At 42.7% G+C, this 20067-nt stretch overlaps 1 protein-coding gene across 1 annotated transcript in view; it reads left to right on the forward strand.

Annotated features, from left to right (window-relative positions):
• The window catches only part of sorcs3a (sortilin related VPS10 domain containing receptor 3a), a 614798-nt gene that overhangs the window by 516912 nt on the left and 77819 nt on the right, over positions 1-20067 (forward strand). The window contains exon 14 of the mRNA XM_061907863.1: positions 18388-18495. Coding sequence (XP_061763847.1) covers positions 18388-18495 — 108 coding nt within the window. The remainder of the gene's footprint in view (positions 1-18387; positions 18496-20067) is intronic.

The raw sequence follows: 20067 nt of genomic DNA on the forward strand, positions 1-20067 counted from the left end.
TCCATAGTGGCTCCAAGACAGCAGTGAGAGTCCCGTCCACAGGAAACCATCTCAAGCGGATCAGCAGCGTAGAGATGTCCCCAACCGATACAGGCGAGCGGTCCATCCTGGGTCCCGACGAGCGGTCCATCCTGGGTCTCGACTCTGGACAGTCAGTACTTCATCCATGGTCATCGGACCGGACCCCCTCCACAAGGGAGGAGGGGACATAGGAGAAAGAAAAGAAGCGGCAGATCAACTGGTCTAAAAAGGAGGTCTATTTAAAGGCTAGAGTATACAGATGAGTTTTAAGATGAGACTTAAATGCTTCTACTGAGGTAGCATCTCGAACTGTTACTGGGAGGGCATTCCAGAGTACTGGAGCCCGAACGGAAAACGCTCTATAGCCCGCAGACTTTTTTTGAGCTCTAGGAATCACTAATAAGCCGGAGTCTTTTGAACGCAGATTTCTTGCCGGGACATACGGTACAATACAATCGGCAAGATAGGATGGAGCTAGACCGTGTAGTATTTTATACGTAAGTAGTAAAACCTTAAAGTCACATCTTAAGTGCACAGGAAGCCAGTGCAGGTGAGCCAGTACAGGCGTAATATGATCAAACTTTCTTGTTCTTGTCAAAAGTCTAGCAGACACATTTTGTACCAACTGTAATCTTTTAATGCTAGACATGGGGAGACCCGAAAATAATACGTTACAGTAATCGAGACGAGACGTAACAAACGCATGGATAATGATCTCGGCGTCTTTAGTGGACAAAATGGAGCGAATTTTAGCGATATTACGGAGATGAAAGAAGGCCGTTTTAGTAACGCTTTTAATGTGTGACTCAAAGGAGAGAGTTGGGTCGAAGATAAGACCCAGATTTTTTACAGAGTCACCTTGTTTTATTATTTGGTTGTCAAATGTTAAAGTTGTATTATTAAATAGAGGTCGGTGTGTAGCAGGACCGATAATCAGCATTTCCGTTTTTTTGGCATTAAGTTGCAAAAAGTTAGCGGACATCCATTGTTTAATTTCATTAAGACACGCTTCCAACTGACTACAGTCCGGCGTGTTGGTCAGCTTTAGGGGCATGTAGAGTTGGGTGTCATCAGCATAACAGTGAAAGCTAATACCGTATTTGCGTATGACGTCACCTAGCGGCAGCATGTAGATGCTGAAGAGTACAGGGCCAAGGACCGAACCCTGGGGAACTCCACACGTTACCTTAACATAGTCCGAGGTCACACTGTTATAGGAGACGCACTGCATCCTATCAGTAAGATAAGAGTTAAACCATGACAGGGCTGAGTCTGACATACCAATTCGTATTTTGATACGCTCTAATAAAATATTATGATCGACGGTATCGAAAGCAGCGCTAAGATCGAGGAGCAGCAACATAGATGACGCATCAGAGTCCATCGTTAGCAATAGATCATTAGTCAATTTTGCGAGGGCTGTCTCAGTCGAGTGATTTGCCCTGAAACCGGATTGAAAGGTTTCACATAGATTGTTAAACGCTAAGTGCTCATTTAGCTGCTCTGCAACAATTTTTTCGAGGATTTTCGAAATAAAGGGAAGGTGAGACACCGGTCGGTAGTTTACCATGAGGTCAGGATCGAGGTTAGGTCTTTTAAGGAGAGGATGAATAACCGCTTTTTTGAATGCAACGGGAACAGTGCCCGAGGAAAGTGATAAGTTTATAATATTTAGCACTGATGGACCTAATAATACAAAAAGCTCCTTGATAAGTTTCCCAGGAAGTGGGTCAAGTAAACATGTTGTTTGTTTTATTCCATTTACACGTTGTAACAATCCTTCTAATGTTATTTCATCAAAACGAGAGAAACTATTTTGGATATTTGCAGTATCCGCCGTATATACAATCGTATCTGTGTTACTATAACCCCGTTGTAGCTGGGACGCATTGTCTTTAATCTCCTTTCTAATAAGTTCAATTTTCTTATTAAAGAACTTCATAAAGTCATCTGCCGAATGGGTGGAGCTACTGGAAGGAGTCCCTTGTTGGGTTAGCGATGCTACTGTACTAAACAAAAATTTTGGATCGTTTTTATTAATGCGGATGAGATTTGAGTAATAATTAGTTTTAGCTAAGGTAAGCATGCGTTTATAAGTTATTAAACTATCACTCCATGCTTGATGGTGCACCTCAAGTTTAGTCGTGCGCCATTTGCGTTCCAGCTTTCTACATAATAATTTCTGAGCTCTAGTTTCTTCAGTAAACCATGGCGTACGCCTTTTTGGAGCCTTTTTTAACTTCAGCGGTGCTATACTATCAATGGTTTCGCGCAGGGCGTTGTTAAAGTTGTTAGTGAGGTTATCAATAGAGCCCACATACTTTGGGAACGGTGCCATTACCGAGGGCAGTAGGTCCGCAAGAGTCGTCGTTGTGGCAGCATTAATGTTGCGGCTGCTATAGCAGTTATTATTATTATTAGCTTGCCGAACATGAGTCTGAACTTCGAATTTTATAAGGTAATGATCGGACATTACTTTAGTATACGGGAGTATCATAACTTTGGAGACGGTGATACCTCTGACAAGCACTAGGTCTATCGTATTACCGCTGCGATGCGTCGGTTCATTTATTATTTGTGTAAGACCACAGCTATCAATTATAGTCTGGAGCGCCACGCACGGTGGGTCCAATGGGGTATTCATATGGATATTAAAGTCCCCCATTATAATTAAATTATCGGCGTGCGTCACTAGATCAGCAACAAACTCTGAGAATTCATTAATAAAGTCCGAATAGGGCCCTGGGGGGCGGTAGATAACGGCCAGGCACAGAGGCAGGGGTGTGGCAGACTTCATAGAAAGCACCTCAAACGATTTATATTTATTATTTAAGTTAGGACTAAAGTTAAAGTTTTCGTTGTATATTAGTGCGACACCCCCTCCCCTTTTGAGGTGACGGGCAATATGCGCATTCGTATAGTTAGGAGGGGATGCCTCATTTATCGCAAAAAAGTTGTCTGATTTAAGCCAGGTTTCGCTAAGACCGATGACGTTAAGGGTGTTGACCTCATTGACTAATACCGTTTTGGGAGACAAAGATCTGATGTTTAGAAAGCCCATATTATAGGTAGTGGGCTGTTTTAAGGAGTTGTTGATAAAATTATCCGTAGTAGCAATATTAATAATGTTGCGTTTATTATGCGCAGTGTACTTAAAATAATTACGACCATATCTAGGAATTGATATGACGGGAATTTTCAGATTGTCTACTTGGCGCTGCGATAAACTGAACGCATCATAATTTGCCACCTCAGTAGAACGCATGTCTAACTCTGACGTAGTCATAGACACAGTAGAAAAAACATTTTGTGAGTTGTGTATTATTCTACGAAAATTGCTATGTGTACAGGGATCATCCAGCCTGGCGCTGGCTAGTTCTAACTTAACTGACTCCATACCCAGGCTAGCAGGCTCTGTAATTGCCTGTGACCGGGCTTGCTCTAGTGCAGTTAGTCAAATGTGGCTCAATGCGAAGTCTATGTTCCGAGACAAGAGGATAGCGCCTTCCTGGTTAGGGTGAAGGCCGTCTCTCCTCAGCAAGCCAAGTTTGCCCCAGAAAGAGGGCCAATTATCAATAAACGTAAATCCCTGTTGTCTGCAGAAGCTATCCAGCCACCTGTTAAGAGAGACTAATCTGCTATATCTCTCATCATTGCCTCTCCCAGGCAGGGGGCCAGAGACAATTACTCGATGCCTGGACATCTTTCTGGCGAGATTACAAGCCCTGGCTATGTTTCTCTTTGTAATCTCTGATTGTCTCATCCTAACGTCATTGGAGCCAACGTGTATTACTATATTCGCATAACTAGTGGTGCGGTTAGCCTGCCGTACGTGTTTACTAGACCTGTTGCGAGTTAGCTCCCTAAGATTAGCTTCAATGTCGGGTGCTCTGCCCCCGGGAATACACTTAATTGTGGCTGGTTTGCTAAACTTTATGTTTCGGGTGATGGAGTCCCCTATGACTAAAGTGTGGTGCCCGGTAGACTGGGGTGTAGGACTAGCTAAAGGGCTAAATCTATTATGCGTCTCAACCGGTACACCGTAGCTTGTAGGCCGATTAGGGCTGCTACAAGCTGGGCTAGTTAGCTCGCTACAGCTAACGCTAGCAGATGTGTCCGCAACATCTAAAGTTACGAAATTACACTGCTCTAACTGGCGGACACGGCTCTCTAGCAAAGCCAACCTATCCATGAGTAAAGTGCACGAAGTGCAGGAAGCCTTACTCACAGAAACTTTCCGTCGCCGAGTGGGGTGCCAGCTGTCTTCGGGAAGTGGTGGTCACGGTGGCGGGGGAGAAGCTTCCTTCAGACCGGCGCTGCCTTTCTCCGCTAGCCTCGTTAGCTTAGCAGCTAGCTAGCTGAGGGCGAAGTGGTGAGACAGAGATCGGGTGATTTGCAAGTTAAATTGAACTATTAAATATGTTCGATAAGTTGTAAATAAAGCTGCAAAACAGTTAAAATCACACAGATAGAACGATACTTAGCTTTTTTGCAACAAGAGCAGTCAGCGAGCAGTCATTCACGTTGACTCCTAGGTATTTGAACTCTTCCACTTGGGGCAGGGTCTCCTCCCCAACCCGGAGATGGCATTCCACCCTTTTCCGGGCGAGAACCATGGACTCAGACTTGGAGATGCTGATTCTCATTCCGGTCGCTTCACACTCGGCTGCGAACCGATCCAGTGAGAGCTGAAGATCCCGGTCAGATGAAGCCATCAGGACCACATTATCTGCAAAAAGCAGAGACCTAATCCTGCGGTTACCAAACCGGAACCCCTCAACGCCTTGACTGCGCCTAGAAATTCTGTCCATAAAAGTTATGAACAGAATCGGTGACAAAGGACAGCCTTGGCGGAGTCCAACCCTCACTGGAAATGTGTTCGACTTACTGCCGGCAATGCGGACCAAGCTCTGGCACTGATCGTACAGGGAACGGACCGCCACAATAAGACAGTCCGATACCCCATACTCTCTGAGCACTCCCCACAGGACTTCCCGAGGGACACGGTCGAATGCCTTCTCCAAGTCCACAAAGCACATGTAGACTGGTTGGGCAAACTCCCATGCACCCTCAAGAACCCTGCCGAGAGTATAGAGCTGGTCCACAGTTCCACGACCAGGACGAAAACCACACTGTTCCTCCTGAATCCGAGGTTCGACTATCCGACGTAGCCTCCTCTCCAGTACACCTGAATAAACCTTACCGGGAAGGCTGAGGAGTGTGATCCCACGATAGTTGGAACACACCCTCCGGTCCCCCTTCTTAAAGAGAGGAACCATCACCCCGGTCTGCCAATCCAGAGGTATCGCCCTCGATGTCCACGCGATGCTGCAAAGTCTTGTCAACCAAGACAGCCCCACAGCATCCAGAGCCTTAAGGAACTCCGGGCGGATCTCGTCCACCCCTGGGGCCTTGCCACCGAGGAGCTTTTTAACTACCTCAGCGACCTCAGCCCCAGAAATAGGAGAGTCCACCACAGATTCCCCAGGCACTGCTTCCTCATAGGAAGACGTGTTGGTGGGATTGAGGAGGTCTTCGAAGTATTCCTTCCACCTATCCACAACATCCGCAGTTGAGGTCAGCAGAACACCATCCGCACCATACACGGTGTTGATAGTGCACTGCTTCCCCTTCCTGAGGCGGCGTATGGTGGTCCAGAATCGCTTCGAAGCCGTCCGGAAGTCGTTTTCCATGGCTTCCCCGAACTCCTCCCATGTCCGAGTTTTTGCCTCCGCGACCGCTGAAGCTGCACACCGCTTGGCCTGTCGGTACCCGTCCACTGCCTCCGGAGTCCTATGAGCCAAAAGGACCCGATAGGACTCCTTCTTCAGCTTGACGGCATCCCTCACCGCTGGTGTCCACCAAGGGGTTTTAGGATTGCCGCCCCGACAGGCACCAACTACCTTGCGGCCACAGCTCCGATCTGCCGCCTCGACAATAGAGGTGCTGAACATGGTCCACTCGGACTCAATGTCCAGCACCTGCCTCGTGACATGTTCAAAGTTCTTCCGGAGGTGGGAATTGAAACTTTGTCTGACAGGAGACTCTGCCAGACGTTCCCAGCAGACCCTCACAATGCGTTTGGGCCTCCCAGGTCTGTCCGGCATCCTCCCCCACCATCGCAGCCAACTCACCACCAGGTGGTGATCGGTAGAAAGCTCCGCCCCTCTCTTCACCCGAGTGTCCAAAACATGAGGCCGCAAATCCGATGACACAACTACAAAGTCGATCATGGAACTGCGGCTTAGGGTGTCCTGGTGCCAAGTGCACATATGGACACCCTTATGTTTGAACATGGTGTTTGTTATGGACAAACTGTGACGAGCACAAAAGTCCAATAACAAAACACCACTCGGGTTCAGATCCGGGCGGCCATTCTTCCCAATCACGCCTCTCCAGGTTTCACTGTCGTTGCCAACGTGAGAGTTGAAGTCTCCCAGTAGGACAAGGGAATCACCCGGGGTAGCACTTTCCAGTACTCCCTCGAGTGTTCCCAAAAAGGGTGGGTACTCTGAACTGCTGTTTGGTGCATAAGCACAAACAACAGTCAGGACCCGTCCCCCCACCCGAAGGCGGAGGGAGGCTACCCTTTCGTCCACCGGGTTAAACTCCAACGTACAGGCTTTGAGCCGGGGAGAAACAAGAATTGCCATCCCAGCCCGTCGCCTCTCACTGCCGGCAACGCCAGAGTGGAAGAGGGTCCAATCCCTCTCGAGAGAAGTGGTTCCAGAGACCTTGCTGTGCGTCGAAGTGAGTCCGACTATATCCAGCCGGAATTTCTCGACTTCGCGCACTAGCTCAGGCTCTTTCCCCCCCAGTGACGTGACGTTCCACGTCCCAAGAGCTAGCTTCTGTAGCCGAGGATCGGACCGCCAAGTGCCCTGCCTTCGGCTGTCGCCCAGCTCACATTGCACCCGACCTCTATGGCCCCTGCTATGGGTAGTGAGCCCGTTGGAGGGGTGACCCACGTTGCCTCTTCGGGCTGTGCCCGGCCGGGCCCCATGGGAACAGGCCCGGCCACCAGGCGCTCGCCATCGCGCCCCACCTCCGGGCCTGGCTCCAGAGGGGGGCCCCGGTGACCCGCGTCCGGGCGAGGGAAATCTGGGTCCATGATTTTTCTTCTTCATAAAGGTCTTCGAGCTTCTCTTTGTCTGATCCCTCACCTAGAACCTGTTTGCCTTGGGAGACCCTACCAGGGGGCTTATGCCCCCGGACAACATAGCTCCTAGGATCATTGGGACACGCAAACTCCTCTACCACGATAAGGTTGCAGCTCAGAGAGGAGGGTTCAGTAATGCGGACGTTGTACCGATCCGTTGTGGTGAAGAAGGAGCTGAGCCGGAAGGCAAAGCTCTCAATTTACCGGTCGATCTACGTTCCCATCCTCACCTATGGTCATGAGCTTTGGGTCATGACCGAAAGGATAAGATCACGGGTACAAGCGGCCGAAATGAGTTTCCTCCGCCGTGTGGCGGGGCTCTCCCTTAGAGAAAGGGTGAGAAGCTCTGCCATCCGGGAGGAACTCAAAATAAAGCCGCTGCTCCTTCACATCGAGAGGAGCCAGATGAGGTGGTTCGGGCATCTGGTCAGGATGCCACCCGAACGCCTCCCTAGGGAGGTGTTTAGGGCACGTCCAACCGGTAGGAGGCCACGGGGAAGACCCAGGACACGTTGGGAAGACTATGTCTCCCGGCTGGCCTGGGAACGCCTCGGGATCCCCCGGGAAGAGCTAGACGAAGTGGCCGGGGAGAGGGAAGTCTGGGTTTCCCTGCTTAGGCTGTTGCCCCCGCGACCCGACCTCGGATAAGCGGAAGATGATGGATGGATGGATGGACCTGTATGTACCTTTCAGCATTAATGGTGCCTTCACAGATGTGTAAGTTACCAATGCCTTGGGCACTAATACACCTCCATACCATCACAGATTCTGGCTTTTGAACTTTGCGCTCAGAACAGTCCGGATGGTTCTTTTCCTCTTTGGTCCGGAGGTCCACAGTTTGAAAAAACAATTTGAAATGTTGACTCGTCAGACCACAGAACACTTTTCCACTTTGCATCAGTCCATCTTATATGAGCTCGGGCCCAGCAAAGCCGGCGGCATTTCTGGGTGTTGTTGATAAAAGGCTTACACTTTGCATAGTAGAGTTTTTACTTGCACTTACAAATTTAGCAACGATTGGGAGTTACTGACAGTGATTTTTTGAAGTGTTCCTGAGCCCATGTGGTGATATCATTTACACACTGTGGTCGGTTTTTGATGCAGTACCGCTTGAGGGATCCACGGTCTGTAATATCATCGCTTACGTGCAGTGATTTTTCCAGATTCTCTGAACATTTTTATGATATCCCGGACCGTATATGGTAAAATCCCTAAATTCCTTGCAATAGCTCGATTGTTCAAACATTAAATATTTTATCTTTGCAGTCAATTCAATTTGATAAAGGTTGAAAGGGATTTGCAAATCCTTTTTTTTTTTTACTTTTTATTTACGATTTACACAACGTGCCAACTTCATTGGTTTTGGGTTTTGTACACACGAGTGTCGTGTATAAAGAGAGTATGGTCAACTCTGTTTCAGACGATCTACTCAATGATTGGTCAAAACGCACTCATGTGACTACAGAGTGTCATGACTATTACAAACTTTGAGATTATCATATGGGTTTTTGGAAGTCGATTCCTCGCGGTCCCACTGACAGACATTGCGTGCAGGTTTAACTAGGTTTTAATGATTTCCATCAACAAAAGTTCTCTCTCCTACTAGAATGTGACTTTTCAGTCCACTCCGTATCTTCCTTCCCTCACTGTTAAAGACAACAAATGATTAAATTAACACGTACCACCTGTACAATTTAATCATCTGCCAGTCATGTTTCGCCGTCAGCACATGCCACGTCCCCGTCTGATTGCGCTCTGTTTTCAGCACCGTGGACAGAGGCGGTGCCCTTTGTTCCTGCAAGCTCGCTGATCACACTCCCTCTCCACAGTGTTGTTTTCTGACATCTAGTAAATTGGTTATACTTGTGTTGCCCGTTTCTACTTTCGAGGTAATCAAAGCGCTTTGACAGTATTTCCACATTCACCCATTCACACACACATTCACGCACTGATGGAGGGAGCTGCCATGACCCACCAGGAGCAAGGGTGAAATGTCTTGAATCTTGAATCTCAGTCAAATTGAAATAACGTTAATACAATTACAGCAAATACAAGCAGGGGTGGGCAACCCAAAAATGTCGAAAGAGCCATATTGGACAAAAATATATATATATATATATATATATATATATATATATATATATATATATATATATATATATATATATCTGTCTGGAGCCGCAAAAAATTAAAAAGCTTATATAAGTGTTATAATGAAGGAAACACATAATGTAAGTGTCTATATTAGCTATAATAGCCTACTATCAAAATGACTTTAAAAGTCTTACATAAGTGTTATAATGAAGGCAACCCATGATGTAAGTGTCTATATTAGCTATAATAGCCTACTATCAAAATGACTTTAAAAGTCTTTAAAAGGTGCTATAATGAAGGCAACACATGATGTAAGTGTCTATATTAGCTATAATAGCCTACTATCGAAATTACTTTATAAAAGTCTTTTATGGGTGTTATAATGAAGGCCACACATGATGTAAGTGTCTATATTAGCTAAAATAGCCTATTATCAAAATGGCTTTATAAAAGTCAAATATAAGTGTTATAATGAAGGCAACACATGATGTAAGTGTCCATATTAGCTATAATAGCCTACTATCAAAAAACTTTAAAAGTCTTATATAGGTATTATAATGAAGGCAACACACGATGTAAGTGTCAATATTAGCTATAATAGCCTACTATCAAAATTACTTTAAAAGTCTTATATAGGTATTATAATGAAGGCAACACATGATGTAAGTGTCAATATTAGCTATAATACCCTACTATCGAAATGACTTTAAAGGTCTTATAAAGGTGTTTTAATGAAGGCAACACATGATGTAAGTGTCTCTATTAGCTATAGTAGCCTACTATCAAATTTGTTTTAAAAGTCTTATATAGGTGTTATAATGAAGGCAACACATGATGTAAGTGTCTATATTAGCTATAATAGCCTACTATCAACATGACTTTAAAAGTCTTACATAAGTGTTATAATGAAGGCAACCCATGATGTAAGTGTCTATATTAGTTATAATAGCCTACTATCAAAATGACTTTAAAAGTCTTTAATAGGCGCTATAATGAAGGCAACACATGATGTAAGTGTCTATATTAGCTATAATAGCCTACTATCAAAATTACTTTATAAAAGTATTTTATGTTTGTTATAATGAAGGCCACACATGATGTAAGTGTCCATATTAGCTAAAATAGCCTACTATCAAAATGACTTTATAAAAGTCAAATATAAGTGTTATAATGAAGGCAACACATGATGTAAGTGTCCATATTAGCTATAATAGCCTACTATCAAAATGACTTTAAAAGTCTTATATAGGTATTATAATGAAGGCAACACATTATGTAAGTGTCAATATTAGCTATAATACCCTAATATCAAAATTACTTTAAAAGTCTTATATAGGTGTTATAATGAAGGCAACATATTATGTAAGTGTTTATATTAGCTATAATAGCCTACTATCAAAAATAATTTAAAAAACTCTTATATAGGTGTTAATATGAAAGCCACACATGATGTAAGTGTTTATAATAGCTAAAATAGCCTACTATCAAAATGACTTTAAAAGTCTTGTATAGGTATTATAATGAATGCAACAAATGATGTAAGTGTCTATATTAGTTATAATAGCTTACTATCAAAAATACTTGAAAAAAAGACTTATGTAGGTGTTATAATGAAGGCCACACATGATGTAAGTGTCTATATTAGCAATAATAGCCTACTATCAACATGACTTTAAAAGTCTTACATAATTGTTACAATGAATGCAACACATGATGTAAGTGTCTATATTAGCTATAATAGCCTACTATCAAAATAATGTTTGCTGTGGTCTGGAACAACATGGCACACAAACAACTATGAGAAATGCAGCCAATATTACGTACAGATAAGGTGTCATGAGACATGCAAATATTAATTAAATACAGGGAGGACAAAAGTGAAGGAAATTAAATTTGCTCAAATATACTGTACCTACAAACGAGGCATAATGATGCAATGTGTGCCTAAATAGCATGTTAGCATTGATTACCTTGCAGTCATGCATTGGCCAGATATGCCTGATTAGCACTCCAGCAAATCAATAAAATCAACAAAGCTCACTTTGTGCATTCACGCACAGCACAAAACGTTTGGTGGACAAAATGAGACAAAGAATGGAGTGGCATAAAACACGTCTTTCTGTGGCAGCGTCTGAGAAAGCTGTACATGTAAACAAACTATGATGAGTTCTAGGATCGCTGAAATTAGTAGGACAAAACGGTGCTTGCCAAATACTCTCAGCAGTGAAGCTTTTACTACATAAACAGTACGTTTTCTAACAATTAGGAAGGTCTGTGTCATGTTTTCTCTCCAACAGAAAATATATTAAAATAAAAAATATATTTTTTTCCATTTTCACACAAGCTGCATGCAGCTCTTGAGACGCGGGTTGCTGACCACCGAAATAGACAGACGTTGAATGAGTAAAATAATCAAAATTTTGGGTATAATATTAGATGAGAAAATGAACATGAATTCTCATAAAAATATGCAACATTAAGTTTCAGGAAAAATGTCAATAATGAATGAAGCAAAATATGATTGGCAACACTAAATTGTCCCGAGTGTGTGAATGTGATCGTGAATGTTGTCCGTCTATCTGTGTTGGCCCTGCGATGAGGTGGCGACTTGTCCAGGGTGTACGACCTTCTGCCCAAATGCGGCTGGGATAAGCTCCAGACCCCCCGTGACCCCTAAAGGGATAAGCGGTGTAAAAATGGATGGATGGATGTTCTGGACCAAAAAAATCATTTTATATTCTCAACTGCTCGCCAGTGTTACCACATCTGAGTTATTGTGCAGAAATACGGGAAATTAACTACAGATGTACATACTTAGCAAGTTACAAAAAAGAAAGATAAGTTAGAATAGTACATAATGAGCGATGCATACAGTGGTTAGAAATACATTGGAGGCAGCCACCACAGTTGACAAACTTCTCACAAAAGTCACAATTTTTCCATAAATTTTGGTCCAAATAACGATTTATTTTTTTTGGTCATTATGTTTTTTTTATGTTTATTTTGCTGTTGGGTGCGTGTTGGTCACAAAACACTGCAGGAATGCAACAGCAGATTGTGTCAAATTTGGCCGCAAAATTATGACTTTCCGAAAATATAAGCATGTTTTATTGTTTATGAGCTGGAGTATGTTTAAAACTGTACATAGACATCGTATTTTGGTCTATATCTTCAGAAAAACTAGTGTCAAACTTACTGTTGTCCCGATACCTATATTTTTGGTACCGGTACCAAAAATATTTTGATACTTTTCAGTACTTTTCAATACTTTTCAACATTAAGGGGACCACAAAAAAATGTGATAATGACTACATTTCAGCTACGGCAACCGTTTCCCCAAATTTCTCACGATTTCCACCCGGACAACAATTTTGGGGGCGTGTCTTAAAGGCACTGCCTTCAGCGTCCTCTCTCACCTGAAAAGGAGACTATTATATATGTCTCCATTATCCATAGGTTTATCTATAACTCATAAAGTAGGGCAGGCAAAGAGTTATTTATCAGCATGTGTTTATTCCAGCCGGCACATTAATACACTGATACACAACATCCGGATTCCCATCATGCATTGCTTCAAAACTACATCAAGTAGTAATGTCTAAAAACATAACAGAGACGAAGCTGAAGAACGAAGAAGACACATGGCGACGACGAGTAAGAAGAAGAAGTACGCTTGCAAGTTCCAAAAAGATTGGAAAAAATTATTTCAGTTCCTCCAGAACAGCTCGAAGAGGAAGGGGTTTGCTGCCTGCAAATTTTGTAGATCAGACTTCTACATTGAACACGGTGGCCGAACGGTTATACTCATTAATCAACGGATTATTTCAATATATATAAGAAATACTCCCTTCCGCCGTCACCACCACCTCAACACACCAGAGCCCCACCCCACACGCACCCCCACCCAATCTCCCGAATTCGGAAGTCTCAAGGTTGGCAAGTATGAATCATTCTGCTGACGTATGCAGTAAAATATTGTGTCTTTTATCATTCTATTAGTTTTGTCAAAATTATTGAGGACAAGTGGTAGAAAATTAATTATTATCTACTTGTTCATTTACTGTTAATATCTGCTTACTTTCTCTTTTAACATGTTCTATCTACACTTCTGTTAAAATGTAATAATCACCTATTCTTCTGTTGTTTGGATGCTGTACATTGGTTTTGGATGATACCACAAATTTGATACACTCCTGTACTTGGTATCATTACCATGGATGTCAGGTGTAGATCCACCAATGGCGTTTGTTTACATTTTGATGACAGCAGGTGAGCGTGCCGACCACTAACCAGAGGCAGGTGAACCCAATCAATACCCATGGAAACCAAAACAAACACAGAGGCGCACAAAACAGGAACTAAAGGAGTCCAAAATGAACAGAACATAACTAAACAAAACATGATCCGGGCTATGGATCATGATACTAATACCAGTATACCGTACAACCCTAGTCAAAGTACAGCAATTGCATGCATTTGGGCACAGCTGCACACGTCCTTGGTAGCAGTCATGGAGCCTGTTGTTTAGTTGGCAACTCTCTTTATACACGACTTTATATGACTCCTTTAGTGCGCCCTATAATCCGGTGCGCCTTATATATGAACAAAAATCAAAAATAGACCATTCATCGGCAGTGCACCATAAACTCTGGTTCGGAAAATCCGGTATTAGTAATGTGTCCAATATATTGCATGTATACTAGTTTTACTTTATCCTGTGATAATTGACATTAAAGCTTCACTACAGAGGACAACATGTCTCATCATTGGAGGAGTTGTCTATCTGCCTCGCTGCGGGGAAATTGCGAGGGCAGAATAGTAAAAAGGCTACTCTTCACAGCACACAGGGCAGCTCCTGTCTTCAGACAATTTGGAGGTCTGATCCGTCTGCTCCCACTCGTCAATACGATCCTGCAACTCGCATATCGCCAAGGCTACAGTGGAGGCTGAAGCTGGACATGCCAGAGCTGAGTTTTTCCACATGAGGAAATTGAACAAAACGCCAAATTAGAAGCCCTTAGTGAAGAAAATGAAGCAGAGGCTGCTCTTGCTGAAATTAATTTGTCTGAAGCGGCAATAGCAGAGAAAGCTTCAAATGTGTTCCCCAAGTATACACAATCAGAAACAATGAGGCTTCCTCCCCCACACCCAGTGTCACTACAGCCGAATCACCAAAACAATGACTTTGCTAATCTTGCGAGATTCCTGGTCAAAAGTGGTCTAGTTCCAGACAGTTTGACAACATTTACAGACAAGGCTGAGGACAAAGGGGTGTGGAAAGCAGCATTTAACAATAGGTTCAAACACTGATCCATCCATCCATCCATTTCCTACCGCTTATTCCCGTTTGGGGTCGCGAGGGGCGCTGGCGCCTATCTCAGCTACAATCGGGCGGAAGGCGGGATACACTCTGGACAAGTCGCCACCTTATCGCAGGGCTCAAACACTGATGACATATATTAAATAAGACAAGAAGCCAATAATCATGTTATGGTTACTAAGAACTAAGGGGAGGTGACGGCAACAGACACCAGAGGGTGGTATAGTTGTAAGTAATTATTATATCCATCCATCCATCCATTTCCTACCGCTTATTCCTTTTGGGGTTGCGGGGGGCGCTGGAGCCCATCTCAGCTACAATCGGGCGGAAGGCGTTGTACACCCTGGACAAGTCGCCACCTCATCGCAGGGCCATATATTTATTATATATAGACAGTATATATAATAAACGAACAATAATAAATAAACTAACCAAGGAAATGGAGCGTGACAAAATCCAGAAGTGTTTATGGTGTAAGTCTATGTGTGTAGATTAGCTGTTGAGTGTTACCATAAATGTTGAACGAGAGAGAAGGCAGCGGAAGTCCGTGGGGCAAGTAAATGATCCAAGGCGAGCGAGCGGCATCGAGAGAAGCGTGTCCAAGCGGAAGGTCGAGAAACCAAAAGGGCAGTCCGGGAGGAAAGGGGAACAACAGGGGCTCACAGGAAAAAAACGGGAAAGCGCTGCGGGAAGACAATAAGAACATCAGACACAACGGAAACACGGAAGTCACAGGGAAAGAGCGAGTACGGGGGATGGAAGCCAGACACGGGGTGCTTACAAAGGTACAGAAAGACTATACTCCAGCACGGCATGGCAGGTTGTGCGGGCTAAAGAAGGCAGCTCGTTCATCCCAGGCAGGCGGTGGCAAGAGTCTGAGCCGTAACAAATCAAACAGAGACAGAATTCAATTTGGCTCAGTGAGGAAAAACATGTAACTTTGTACCCTTGTACAGTGTCATTACGCTCTGCCAAAAGGTTGTGCGCCTCCTTCTTTTATTTGGACTTTCCCTGATTACATGGCAACAGTTTTTTTTAAAGAACAGGGGACGCCTTGAGGGGAGTCAGGCCGTGTTTCCTCTCCGATTTGTAGTTCTTGGGTCATGAGGATATCGTTCTGTTGATTAAAATACATAAAAAAAACAGAACACCTTCATGTTGCTTCCCATCCTACACAGTGGAGTTTTACAAGCCTTCTGTTTGGTAGGATTAAAGAAAGCTTTTGTCTGCTCGCCGAGAACTCATAGAAACACAAAGTTTTGTGATAACTTAGATACAATTATTCTGATACTTATAGCCTCGAAGAACTAGATCTGCTGACTCGGTGGCTTGGGGAAGAGTTTTCTAAACTCAATATCTTAACAACCCAACAGAGGGCTTGCACAGAGTCTGGGTAAGACTAGAGGAAGGCTTCGAGGCTATGGAAAGGTCACCTACTTGACAGACTTGAACAGATCCAGAGCGTCTCCGATAAAGAGTTTGTGTGACTTGCTATGCACAATATGTCTATAAATTGTTACATATATGAAGTTTGTATTATATATTAGTAATGTGACTAATATGATGTGCATTTTTTCTAGGTTTGCTCTATCCTATGATAACCCCTCCCCCTAAAAAACAATAAAGCTTTACTACGAAGAAAACATGTCTCTTTATTAGAGAAGTTGTCTATCTGCCAAGCTGCGGGAAAATTGTGAGGGCAGAATAGTACTCTATTGTCAGGTTTAAACATCCATGACATCTATTAAAACAGACAAGAAGCAAGGAAGTAAACAGAGACAGGATTAAGTTTTGCTCAAGTTGAGGAGCGACGCGTCGACTGTACTCTCACGTCCCCTCTTTAATTTGGATATTCCCTGTTTACATAACAACAGCTGTTTCTAAAGGAATGGGGGATATGTAAACAGCCATTGTTTTTGGTCACATTAGCACAAAAGAAAAATATGCCTCAGGCTTGGGCTGGTCCTGGATCGAGCTTGGGAAGGTCTTGGATCACAATACATAACCCCTCCCGTCTCCTCCCAACACACACAATGGAATTGTACAAGCCTTTGGCTTGTCACAACAAAGACAGCCTCTGTCTGCTCGCAGGAAGTTTCCGAGAACGGAAACTTTTCTGATAACATACATACAATTACTCTGTGATTTATAGCGCTTTATATTGTGTTTAAAGTGAACAAACTTACTAAAATGTGGACTTTTGCCAGGGGTGAAAGCTTTTGTTAATATTTACATTGTTCCCTATGGGGAAATCTGTTCCATTATACAAACCTCTTAACATACGAACTTAGTTTGAGAACCAATCAAGTTTGCCAATCAAGGTTCCACTTTATTAAAAAAAAAAAAAAAATTCTGACTGTGTTCTTTCCATGAGAAATGAGAAGTATCAGAATATTTTCAATTTTTATTTATTTATTATTTTTCAATCATTTACAATCCGTATGTGAGACTAGCACTCATTTCTTTTTTTTAATGCATTCTAACTGGTAATAGGTGCGAGTAAAAGTTTGCTTACAGTGGAGCCGATTAAGCGCTTAAAACAAATACAAATATGTTTTATTTGCTGTCATCCATGTATTTATGGACCTTGCTTTGTGCACTTGTGCGCAGTTGTGTTGGAATGCAGTCCGAAATGTAGCGTTCTCCTGCCAACCTCCAAACCCTAAGTCGTTCTTTAGATCGCCAGATGGAAAAGCCTGATTCGTCGCTCCAGAAAATTCGTCTTCACTGCTCTAGAGTCCAGTGGTGACTTGCTTTACACCACTGCATTGGACTTGGTGATGTATGGCTTAGATAGAGCTGTTCGGCCATGCAAACCCATTCCACAAAGCTCTCTGCGACTGAACGTGGGCTAATTGGAAGGCCACATGAAGTTTTGGACTAACTGTGCAGAAAGTCTTCGCACTAAGCGCTTTCAGCATTCGCTGACCCCTCTCTGTCAGTTGGCATGGCTTACCACTTGGTGGCTGAGTTGCTGTTGTTCCCCAAATCATCCATTTTCTTAAAATAAAGGATAAATAAAGTAAGTTAAGGTAATTTAGGAGTGAGGAAACTTCACGACTGAATTTTTGCACAGGTGGCATCCTATCCTGAGAGCGGCCCGTTCTTTCATATACGTTTGTCGAAACAGACTCCATGCCCAAGTGCTTGATTTTATCCACCTGTGGCCAGGCCAATGAATTAGGACACCTGATTCTGATCATTTGGATGGGTGGCCAAATACTTTTTGGCAACATAGTGTATGTGACTATTCAGCTACTCATATCCCGGTGTGTACTCAGCAAACACTTCCCAGGCTTAGACTCATAATAAGTAAAGTACCGCACATGTCAGCGCTATTTTTGTTGTCACTGCTTTTAGCCAAATGAAGGCTAAGAGCTTTTTTTTTTATGACAGCATGAAGGGGGGATTGCCGCTCTCCAAAAAGTGCGCCCTTGGCAAATTTTAACACGTCAAGACTCAGGTAATTCAGCTTGCTCTCACTTCATCACCAGTTTTGGGATCAGCGTCAATAGGAGTCCAGTCCCAATGATGAAAAGAGCTGTGCAGTTCATCTGAAGTAAATAGTCTCATATTCTCTTATCAGGTTTATGCATGCTTTACTTTAACCACTAAGCGGTTATGACATTTTACATGACTCATGCAAATAATTACGTTGAGATTTGTGTTGAGTGCCTGTGATCCCCTACCTTAAATCCTCCCCTATGACCATTATCTAAGAGAAAAGTCTGCTTCCGTGCCGTTGCGAACTGCTCGGTTTGTGATGGAAATGTGTTCTGACACGCGTACACAGGGTCAGCTTCGACGAAGGGAGGCAATGGACCCAGCACAGCTTTTCTTCTGTGCCTCTGTTTGTGGACGGCGTTTTGGTGGAAGCCGGGGCAGAGAACCAGATCATGACGTGAGCCCTAAAAAAAAAAATACCCTAACTGAAAACATGATGTTTTGAGATGATGTGCTGTTATTATGTTAAAAGTAATTCTGCATTGTATGTATTTATTTGGTAACACTTTAGTATGGGGAACATATTCACTATTAATTAGTTGCTTATTAAAGTAACAAAGTAGAGTTATTCGGACACTAGGGTTACGTATAAGGGTTAGGGTGACTAATAAGCAATCATTCTGAGGTTTTTGAGGGAACACTCTTAGTTAATGGCTTATTAATAAGGCCATGCAGAACAGGGCATTAATAAGTACTTAAAAATTACCAATTAAGAGCCAATATGTTACTAATTTGCATGTTAATAAGCAACTAATTAATGGTGAATATGTGTTCCCCAAACCAATATTGGTAACATTTTAGTATTGGGAACATATTCACCATTAATAAGTTGCTTTTTAAATGAACAAAGAGTTAATTTAGAGTTATTTGGACACCAGGGGAACATATAAGAGTTAGGGTACTAATAAGCAATAATTCTGAGGTTATTGAGGGAAGACTCTTAGTTAATGCCCTACTGGTTGTATAATAAGGCCATGCAGAATAAGCAATTGATAAGTACTTAATAATGACTAATTAATAGTTAATATGTTACTAATTTGCATGTTGATAAGCAACTAATTAATGGTGAATATGTGTTCCCCAAACCATTATTGGTGACACTTTAGTATGGGGAACATATTCACCATTAAGTAGTTGCTTATTAAAGTAAGAAATTGTTAATTTAGAGTTATTTAGACACTAGGGGATCATATAAGGGTTAGGGTTACTAATAAGCAAAAGTTCTGAGGTTATTGAGGGAAGACTCTCAGTTAATGGCTTACTGGTTGTTCAATAAGGCAATGCAGAATAAGGCATTAATAAATATTTAATAATTACTAATTAAGAGCCAATATGTTACTAATTTGCATGTTAATAAGCAACTCATTAATGGTAAACATCTGTTCCCCATACTAAAGTGTTAACATTTATTTGTATTTTTCCTAAAGGCTAAATTGAATAAGAGGTGGACTTTAGAATAGACGTCCATATAATATAATGTTGGCATCTCGTCTTTTTAGGCCTCATTTTAAAATGGCAGCTCAGGGGTCATTTTAGGCAATTCACTAAAACTTGACATAACCTCTCAAGGCCCAAGCTGTTTGTTTACATGCTTTATTTGTAGTTCTCCTTGCTATTTGGGCCTACTGGACCCTAATTAGAACAAAAACGAAAAATTGTCTTTTGACATGATGTACTTAGTCCATAAGTACACAAACGTGTACTTCATGTGTAGTGACATGCAAATTTTTCTTTTTACACTTTTTTTTCCAAATTCTATTGTATGTTATACTCTTCTGACACCACCAGATGGCAGTATAAGTGTCCACATAAGTTGCCATAAGACCCACATAAGTTGCCATAAGACCCCAATTCAGCAGTGTACACAATTTTGGAAATAAGAGCTAAAAGGTGCTATCCACGCATGTTGCCACTAAGGCCTTTAGAAGTTAATGTTGTTGTTTGTTTTTTGTTTTGGTTTCATCGACAA

The sequence above is a fragment of the Nerophis ophidion genome, linkage group LG01 (assembly GCF_033978795.1).
Source record: "Nerophis ophidion isolate RoL-2023_Sa linkage group LG01, RoL_Noph_v1.0, whole genome shotgun sequence".
Lineage (NCBI taxonomy): Eukaryota > Metazoa > Chordata > Actinopteri > Syngnathiformes > Syngnathidae > Nerophis > Nerophis ophidion.